The following is a 10,703-nucleotide window of genomic DNA, read 5'->3' as shown; positions in this document are numbered from 1 at the left end:
TGTAATGATGTTTCTAATAAAATGCTTCTATATTTTTCACGTTTTATGTTAACCAAACTCTGAACAATGAGATTGAAAACGCAAATGTGGGTATATATTATCACATTCAAGAAAATGTGCTTGCTCAGCTGCATAAAAGTATACATGCTGCCTCTAGTAAATAATTTCAGAGTCTTTTCAAATAAAGCAGTGAGCTGGTAATGATGGCTTTCAATTGATGAAATAGCCTATTTCGTCTACAGATAAGATTTTCTCGTGATTTTGATTAAATAAAATATCTTTAAAGGAGAATGTTTACTGATTTGAGGGTTTTTTTATTATTAAGTCTTCCTTAACTACTTGCATTCTTGAATCCAAATCTGAGGTATTTTCTTTGGGAATATGCTATATATCGCTTTCTACCATTTCTTCCTTATACAACAATAAACACAGTGTTTATCATCACATTGCCTCTGTACTCTTCCCATAATCCACACTAACAGAAAAGGAAACACTACTTTTTATTCTTATTTTCATTGGTTTACATGCAATGAGATGTCTGTCATAGGAAAAGTCTTCTGGTCTTTATGATCTTTCAGATTTACTTTTTGACTACCATTTTGTTCTTATTGCCTACTGATCACAAATGACTTTCTCAATTTCATCCTGCCTAGTTTTTGAGAAAAAAATCAAGGTATGAAGAGACTAACAATGAAAAGGAAATCAGTAGCTGGCGGCACTGCATCAGAAAAAATATTATTATGTTATGACTACAAACAGTAGCATCAAATGTGGAAATATACTTGCAAATTAATTAGCATTTAAAGGAAATGGTCTTAGAGTAATTGTCTTTTTGCTTTTAAGCAGCTATGTTTACAAGCACATCTCTGTTTTCTATTAATACCTTGCTAGGGAAAAATAACAAATACACTTTTTGAGTTTTGAGTCTAGTCTATATTTGTACTTTTTTTAAAAACAAAGGCTCAGGAGAATACAACAACAACAAAAAAAAAACAAAACACAAAAAAACCCAAACAAAACAAAACAAAGTATTGCCCTGTTTCTCACAGCTCCTATGAAGAGTTTCCCACTCTTCCCAAAAGCAAAGAGCCTTCTATGACTTCTGTAGATATGAGGAAATAAGCATGCTCTATCTCCCATACTGTGACTCTCCCAGCATCCCTTAGGTGAAGGATCTTTGAGTAGACTGGGCTAACAGCCTGTATATGTCCAGTAGGACACCTCTTTGCAACCCTGGTGGCACTGTTTCCAGCCTATGACAGCTACAAATGGATGTGAAGAGACCAGATCTGATCCACTTGTCATTGCTATTCAACTTTAAGCTCTATTTACATATAATTTCTCTTTTTCACTCTAAACCTATCTAGTGCTTTTCAAAGTGACTGGTATAAGTGATCAGGGTCACAGAAACTGTGCATCAACTTGAGAGATCAAATATTTCAAATAATCTGAACACCAGAATTACTAAATCTTTTATTATTTTCCCATGAGCATTCAACTCCGCAAAAGATAAATAAGCAAATCTTTACTGTCTTCTGCCTGAAAGGATGGTAATAACTTGAAGGAGAAAAAAAACAAAACCAAACAACAAACAAACCTGGAGATAACTAGACTGCTGTTATGTAAAATAAGTACTCTACACATTTGCATCTACTTTGTTCAATTTATTTATTTTTTTCACATGTAGATACTTCATTGATTGGAAGAATGATGTGGACAGCTACTTTACAATAGATGCTACTGAGGGAACCATTGCTACTAATGAATTATTGGACAGAGAAAGCACAGCACAGTACAATTTCTCTATACTTGCAAGTAAAGTTAGTAAGTATGACACAAACTGAATTAATATGGTAATGTGGTGTGTTTTTTTTTTACAGAATGTAGTGCTCAAGCATAAATATACTCTGAAACATGCATGTATTGCCAAGAGATTATTTAAGAAGACCCAATAGTTATCATTTTGCCAGACTCACTGTGAGGCTAAGTGTGATGTTCAGACATCTCTGTATAATAAGGTTTTCCTAGTAGCCCTTACGTAGGCACAGTTCCCTTAGAAGAAAAAACAGGAGGAGCTGTATGGAAACTTCCTGTTTCCTCTTTCTGATTTTGTAATTCCCTCTATATTAAATTAGTTAATCAAATAACAGATCCATCTGCTTTTTGAAGGCAGAAGAATGTAAAGACTCATTCAGTTCTCAGACAAAAAGCACATTTTAATTCAGTCAATATTAAGGGCAGTTTTTTGTTTTGTTTTGTTGGGGTTTTTGTTGGTTTGGTTTGCTTTTGGGGGTTTTGTTGTGGTTTTTTTTTTTGTGTGTGTGGGTTTTTTTGTTTGCATTTGGTTTTATTTTGGTTTTGTTTTTAATAAGAGCTCACTTCTTCTGCTGTATTATGTAGCTGTAGCTTTCTTCATTGCCATCCTGGGTAGCATTCCTCTTTCATGATCCTGTCAAACTGAAACTCTCACAGGCTTATACCACACTTTTTAATACATGGCTTTTTGTCACTTAGCTGTAGTGTAAATATCACAGAAGTCATTCTGTTGACATCAACAGGCTGTAGAAGAGGACCCCTGCTGTATTTCCTATTCATTCTGCATTGTTTATATGTCCAGAGTTGCAAATTTCTAAAGCAGAAAGTCCAGCACAACTGTAATTTGTTTCCAGAGAAACTGAAAGGCAGATGAAGAAGGGAGATCTTGCAATGGTCAGTGTTTCAGTATAGCTTAACTATTTGGATTTAGTGGTGGCCAAAGAACATCTGAGATTTCTATATTTTTTTCTACAGTGAGGGAGCAGTTTTAGTAAACTTGGTGTGAATCTGTTAATTATTCCCAAGTGTAATGAAAACTAGCTAAAATCTCCATATCTACTTTTCTGTAGACACATATATAGTAATAATATGTTTATGTAATGCTATAGCAGGTAGACTATATTATGAAATCCCGAATTCTAGCAATTTTTCAGATAAAAATCTACACCTAAGACATATTAGTGATTAATTTCAGCGTACCTCAGAATATTTATACATTTACCATTATCCATAACATTTAAAAAACAATAAAATAAAATTGCAATACCGGTCCTACACCAGTAATTGGCAGTATTTTGTAGGATCTGAGGCATACGAATTGTCAAAATTTTATATGCTGTTGTCTGACCAAGAGCTGGCACAGAAATAAAGGCTGGCATTTTAGGGATGACACACTGCATACCCAAAAAAGTTTAGAGAGAAGAAAAGAAATTATCTGAAGAAAAAGAGGAAGAGAGAATACTATATTTGAAGAATTTCTGTTATTAAAAAAATTGCCTCTTGTTCAATGCTGATGTAGAAACTCTAAAATTGCTATTTCTTTTTAAAGAAAAATGGCACTGAACAGTGCTTTGACACTGCTCGATGAGAGAAAGGCTGTGGATACTGTCTACCTGGATTTAGTAAGGCCTTTGGCACTGTCTCCCACAGCATTCTGATGAAAAAACTGGCTACTCATGGTTTGGCTGGCACATGCTCTGCTGGGTAAAACACTGGCTGGATGCCCGGGCCCAGAGAGTGTCACTGAACGGAGTTAAATCCAGCTGAAGGCCAGTCACAAGTGGTGTTCCCTAGAACTCAGTGTTGGGACCACTTCTTTTTAACATCTTTATCAATGATCTTGATGAGGAGGTAGAATGCACCCTCAGTAAGTTTGCAGATGACACAAAGTTGAGAGGGAGTGTTGATCTGCCTGAGGGTAGGGAAGCTCTATACTGAGACTTGGACAGCCTAGATGGGTGAAGGTCAGTTGTATGAAGTTCAACAAGGCTGAGTGCCAGGTCCTGCACTTGGGCCACAACAACTCCATGCAACATTACAGTCTTGGGGAAGAGTGGCCGGAAAGCTGCCCAGCAGAAAGGGAATCAGGAGTTCTTATTGATAGGCTGAATAAGAGCCAGCAGTGTGCCCAGGTGGCCAAGAAGGCCAATGGCATTAGAAATAATGTGGCCTGTATTAGAAATAATGTGGCAAGCAGAACCAGGGAGGTGATTGTCCCTCTGTACTTGGCATTGGTGACGCCACACCTCAAATAGTGTGTCCAGTTTGGGGCACCTCAGTACAAGAAAGACATCGGGGTGCTGGAGTGTGTCCAAAGAAGGGCAGTGAAGATGGTAAAGGGCCTTCAGAACAAGTCTTATGAGGAGCGGCTGAGGGAACTGGGACTGTTTAGTTCAAAGAAAAGGAAGCTGAGGGGACACCTCATTGGTCTCTACAACTACATGAAAGGACGTTGTAAAGAGGTCAGTAGTTGTCTCTTCTCACAAGTAACTGGTGACAGAACAAGAGGAAAGGGCCTCAAGCTGCACCAGGGAATGTTTAGATTAGACAAACATTAGGAAGAACCTTTTCTTTGAAAGGGTTGTCAGACATTGGAACATGCTGGCCAGAGAGGTGGTTAAGTCACCATCCCTGGATGTGTTTAAAAGTCGTTCAGATGTGGTGCTTGGGGATATGGCTTAGTGCTGGACTAGGTAGAGAAGGGTTAACAGTTGGACTCAGTGATCTTGAAGGTCTTTTCCAATCTGAGTGATTCTGTGATATATATGATTATGTAATGAAAGTGGCCTGGTATTCCAATCGGTTGCACAAACTTTCCTCAGAAATAGGCACTATTGTTACCTAAATATTTTCAGTTCTCCATGACCTTGTCTCCTTCAAATTAAAAAAACTGCAAACTAGTAATAAACATATTAACTTATGTTAATTACATGATTTTTTTTTTTTTTTTTTTTTTCTAAAATAAGTATTTTATCTTTTCTCTGTTAGAGAGAAACAACAAAAAAACCCAGAACAGCACAATTTTTAGACAGATCCTTATGGTCATCCTGAAAATCATATTTTCTTGAATAAGACAAAGACAACCAATTTTATCCCCATCAAGTCAGAGAGAAAAAGAAATAAAACCTGCTTTGCCATCATCCCTCTATATATGGAAAACGATGCCATGGTCATGAGCAGGCTTGCTAAACCTTCCTGGCACAGCTTCAGGCTATGTCCTCACCTGACTACAACCTCCCTTCAGGTAGCTGAAGAGAGTGATAAGGTCCTTCCTGAGTCTTCTCTTCTCCAGGCTTGAATGCAGAAGCTCCCTTACTCATCTGTAGAAATTAAAACAAACAAACAAACAAACAACAACAGCCTTTGTATAGAACAAAATGCATGAACAAGGAGGGAATGTTTCAGACTAACATTTTTTCCCCCATTTCACTTGCCAGTTTCTCCATACTTCTTTTCATTCCTTGAGTTCTTCTGAGAATAAATCAGCACCCTAGTAACCTTCACAGTTGCTGTTTCTGAACATTTTTGAACCCACAGACTCTGTCCAAACTAATAAATTAGACATGGCTTGCATTTGTTTCAAGGGCAAAGGCCTACTGGCACTAAGTACCCTATTTTTATGCCATTAAACACTCCTACATTCCAAAGAGGGAGCCCAAATGTAAATCGATTCGTTTAGAGTGAGTCCTTGCCCATATTAACTCACAGCACATATGTGTGAATTGTTCACAAGACCACTAGTTGCCCCAGGCCAATGGCTGCTGTAACAACCTAAGTGTATTAAAAAATCCCAGTTCAGTGATGACAAAGTTCCACAATGTGCTGTTTAATTACTTAATATGGAAATGTTTTTTCCATCTTACAAAAGAGGAAATAGATACAGTGCATAAGATCTTATTTCTGCTTTCCTGTCTTCAAGATGCTAGTTAAGGTTGAAAATAAAGAGTAAACATAATGCCTCCTGTCTAAACTATCTTTCCAGCTGCACTAACTGTAGGCTCAATATTTATGAATGCTAAAAAAAAAATGCCAGTATGTGGTTCATCTTCTCCTGCATACCATAATCAGGATTAAGGAATCACCAGTTTTCCTTAATGGTCAGTATTTATCTTTTCAGATAGTTTGAATTTTCACAAGTCCATTAGTCAAAGTATTTTATGTATTTTCTACTGCTATAATATCCTTGAACCAAAAAGACTATAACAGATGGTGGTACTGGACCAAAAGAAGGAAGCAGGGTTGTCACTGTCTTACAGAAAGGAAAACTGGAGAAGGAAGAAGCTAATTAATTTGCCTGTATCTTAGAGGCAGAACTGAAACCTGAAATAAATTTCTGAATTCCTAGGCTAGCAGTTTAACCAACTTGTCTCATTGTCTGTTAATCTGGGCTTAAAAGGCATGAGTAGATTTTTTCAGTGATTTACTCACTGATACCAGGATGCATATCACTGCTGTGCTTACAGGGCTCAACAAGATTTGATTTTGAGACAAATAGCAAACAAAACAAAACCAGAGAAAATGGAGATCAAGTCTGCAAAGTGGAATTTGAAATACAATTCATTCTCATTCACATCAAGTATTACAGGTCTTTGTAATTTTATATGAATTCAAAACTGTACACAACTACACAGTAGTTACATTGATATTAGTGCAAACCAGAAAGAAAATTAGTCACATAAATGAAGTGAAACTCAAAAGTAAGTCCATCTTACAGTGTAGTAATTCTGTTTAATTTCATGTTTGATTTTTTGCTGGCCATTTATGCAAGATAAAGTTCTACCCTGCTAAAATACTTATTAAGAAAATATTTTGGCCTCTAATATATCTTTCAAAGAATCATAGACAATAAATCATAGATTATCCGTGAGAAATACATGTAAAAGTATGTTCTTGTTTGGGTATATTTCCAAAACATGCTATCCAATAATGATTTTGAGGGAAAGAAAAATGTTTATTTTAAGAAAATATACAGTCCCATAATATATACATTGTTCCAAAAAGCTAAAAAAATAGTTTATGTAAGATATTTTAATATATATATATAGCCTAAATGGACTTCTTACAGAAACTTACATGTTTGCTAGAAATGATCAAAATCAGCTAATATTTCCCATGTAAATTATGCATACATTTGGAATGCATTCATTCTTTTACTGAAAAGGCATCATTAACAAATTTCTAAATGGAAACAAGCTAACATCTATGCCTGTATTTTCAGGGCAAAACATTAATCTCAAATGTGTTTGAAGAATGTATCCTGAACTCCTGTTGTTCATTGTTGTACCTTAAAGTAAATGTATAAAAACTAAAGGAAAACCTGAGTTACTGCATATTACTTGCTGTGTTCTTCACAGTGGGTACTGCTAAAGTGAAAATTTAGGTTAGGTTGTTTCTGCCAGCAACCGTATGGACCTGACCCACTCCGAGCTTTTCTTGTCTTCATATATTCAGAGTCGGGGTCCTGCTCAACTTACTAAAATAACATATTAGTATTTTTTAATTTCCTATTATACAAAGGAACCAATTCAACTGTGAACATGCGATCTAGATTACTTGTGGCTCTATGAACATCTAAAGAACCACTGCCTAATTCCCGGCTGCTAGACCAAACTGTTTTCATTTGTACTGCTCCATACTCTTCTCCAAAGAGACATTCTGCAAGTAGGGATGATGCTGAACTGGAAATTACTGAGGATTTAAAATTACTTTTTTAGATATGGTCATTATTAATTAGATATGTTCATAGGAAGGAACTACAAATATTGTGTGATTTGGGTAGTGTTTTTTGTGTTTTATATTTTAGATTCCAAACCGAGGTTTAGGATGGTCAGTTTGTCCTTTACTTGTAAACAGGTAAAGGAAAAAAATGGGGAATATGGGGAATAAATTTTGGTTTTGACAGAGGCCTCTTGAAAACACTTCATTTAGTAGTTCCTAAGAACAAGAAAACCATATAAACGTTCTACAGCGCCACCATGAAGAGACTTTTCCCCTTGCTCTATTAGTTATAAACAAGAGAAAAGTAAAGGTGTGTACAAACTATGAAGTAAGCAGATAATGCAAATAATTTGAAGTTTCCATTATGTCAGAACAGTCAAGAAAAATATTCTTATACTTAACCATGGCCCCATGCTGTCACCTCTATACCACCCTGATTCATAGCATAGATGTCTTGAGTAGTTAATTATGTTTGTATAGTGTCTGCCACTCTTAAATGAAAAAGGATAAAATAATTAACCTTTTGACTCACCAGTTAATCTGTTTTTTTTTTTTAATGTATCTGCTATCTCAGCATACAGTAGAAGGGGAATATTTTCTGTTTTGTATTGCATTTGTGTCTCCTTTCTGTCAGATATAACATTTACAAGTAAACTTGTTTATAAAATGCATCTAGCAACTGATGAAGATTATTTGCTTTGGTATGGCATATAATATTAACTGTTTTTTAGAATTTCTTTTGCACAAAAGTATTTGTTGCTTTCAAATACTTATAAAGATATAGCCTAGTGGTTTAACCACAAATTGAATGTTAGCTTTACATGTTTCACTGCTAAATTTGACACAGACTGTCAGGGTTTCAGCAAGTTTTTTCTTTATATCTTTCTTACTTTTCTCCATCTTTTACATGGATATGCTCCACTTATCTCCTTCATATCTCGAATATGTTAACAATAGCTAAGTAATAAATACTGAGTTTCTGCATCCCATTCTGGAAAAGAGAATTCAGTGTTAATAATTGGTAGTGTTTTTCACAGACTCCATGAAAGTGATCTGAGAAAAGTTTGCATCTTTAATTACAGGTACAATTTCAAATTCTTTAACTTATGCTCTGAGAAACATAATCATGTTGACTGACTCCTTACTCTATAAAAGAGTAAAGGCTCCAAGTTTGGTAGAAAACAATAAGAAGTCAAGAGCTTTTAAAAGTCACAATACTGGGATCATAACAGCTCATGGGTACTGGTGATGACAACTAACATAAATAGTATTCCTTAATCTTTTCTCCTAAAAATCATTTATAGGTAACCCACTATTAACCAGCAAAGTCAACGTTATAATAAATGTCCTGGATGTCAACGAGTTTCCTCCTGAAATTTCAGTTCCCTATGAGACATCTGTATGTGAAAATGCCAAGCCAGGACAGGTATTTCAAATTTCTAATGCTTACTATTTTAGTTTTTCTTTCCTTATTTTTTTATAGCATAGAAATTTCTGGGTTTGAAAATGACATCATTGTTAGAATTCTTCTATAAATAAAATATCTGTGTTGGAAATACCTTTTTAAATTCTGTTTGATGACCTTTATAGTTGATTTATTGTCTTTTTATTTTTATTATCCCTGATTATATGTGCTGAGCCATCCTTTACTGTGCATTTCATAGCTATGACAGGGGAAATAATCCCTTCCTTAAAGAAACTTAAATATAAGGATAAACTGCAGTGAAAATATGCATTACACAAATGTTTGTGTCCTATTCAGAGAAAAAGAATTCACAGCTCCAAGGACAATCCTCTGGAAAACTTGTCTTTATAAAAAGTTTTAAATATATACATAGCATGCAAAATCTATTTCAGGTTCAGAATACCACTTTATACCATAAGTGATGCCAGTATTAATAAAGTTGGCCCCGGAAGCTGTTGACATGTTCTCCTTCTGCCCCAAATTTGTGCAATTAAACAGAGTGCTGCAAAGAAACAAGGCTGACCATACATATTAACAGCTAATACTTTTTCCAAGATAAGACTTGTAAATTCAGCTATTCAACTTTGAGGGTTACTGCCAGCCATGGAAAGTTTATGTTCAGCCTGCTGTGCAATCAGTGACGTCTCCTTATATGTATGTAATATATAATCAGTCCATGTGATTTTTCTTGCTTTCATTACAGATTTGTCCATGACTTCATGTGATACTATCTAATCTTTTATATATGTATATATGTGTGTGTATATATATATATATGGTTTAGCTAATTACCATGCATCCTAATTTAATTTCTCATTTATCAGGTACCATTAGTTAGTACCTTATCCATGCACTAATAGCAGAAAGGGAAACCTTTTACAGGGAAGGCTGAGCAAGCTGTCAAAAATTAAAAATATTTAGGTCTTGGTTACATAAAATGCCTTACTTGAAAAGAGATCAATAGCAATCCTACTATGGAACATTTTAGCTTCACTGTGCTTGCCTGAAGTCTAGCAGATAGGACTATAGGACCCCAAAGTTCCTTCACACCTAGATGGTGCAGACCTTTGAACCATGTCTACTTTGTTTTGAACTGTAAAATTAGGATGTAGCTCTGTGAAGTACTACAACATGTACTGGTCTTCACAGATAGTACTAGCAGCAGATAAAGTAAACTGCCTTTTAAGTAATTACTCACCTGAAAACAATCACTAGTATTTTGATACAAAGTACAAATATTAGCTGTTATGAATACAGAATAAATCTTTCTGATTTCCTTCAGAAATGTCAAAGAGGGATCTTCTGAGACATCACGAGTTCTCTGGAGGCAAGATATTCAGACTTCTTGGCTCCACTCTCCAGTATATTAGGGGAATGACAGTAATCCAGCAGGATTTTACTTTCCTTGTTTCATTTAATGTTCACTTTGCATTTCTACAAAACTTCTTATTTCAGAAAAGTGAATTGACTTCGAAATTAATCTTGATCTGGTTCCAGGTGATACAGACTGTCACAGCAGCAGACAAAGATTTGTCACCAGCTGGTCAAAGGTTTTCCTTCAGACTGTCAGCTGAAGCTTCCAACAAACCAAATTTCACAGTCCATGATTACAGAAGTAAGTTGCTTACCCACCTCTCTCTTTCAGAGCAGTAAGCTGTGATAATAATGACAAATATAATTACTTTGTATTACAGTCTTGTCTACA

The 10,703-nt window shown here is 35.4% G+C and overlaps 1 protein-coding gene across 1 annotated transcript in view; it reads left to right on the top strand.

Annotated features, from left to right (window-relative positions):
• CDH12 (cadherin 12, type 2 (N-cadherin 2)) overlaps nucleotides 1-10,703 on the top strand; it is a 153,163-nt gene that overhangs the window by 133,269 nt on the left and 9,191 nt on the right. The window contains exons 7-9 of the mRNA XM_010002406.1: nucleotides 1,688-1,824; nucleotides 8,838-8,959; nucleotides 10,496-10,613. Coding sequence (XP_010000708.1) covers nucleotides 1,688-1,824; nucleotides 8,838-8,959; nucleotides 10,496-10,613 — 377 coding nt within the window. The remainder of the gene's footprint in view (nucleotides 1-1,687; nucleotides 1,825-8,837; nucleotides 8,960-10,495; nucleotides 10,614-10,703) is intronic.

Source organism: Chaetura pelagica, unplaced genomic scaffold, assembly GCF_000747805.2.
Source record: "Chaetura pelagica isolate M959 unplaced genomic scaffold, ChaPel_1.0 scaffold81, whole genome shotgun sequence".
Lineage (NCBI taxonomy): Eukaryota > Metazoa > Chordata > Aves > Apodiformes > Apodidae > Chaetura > Chaetura pelagica.
This window is presented reverse-complemented; position numbering and strand designations above follow the sequence as displayed.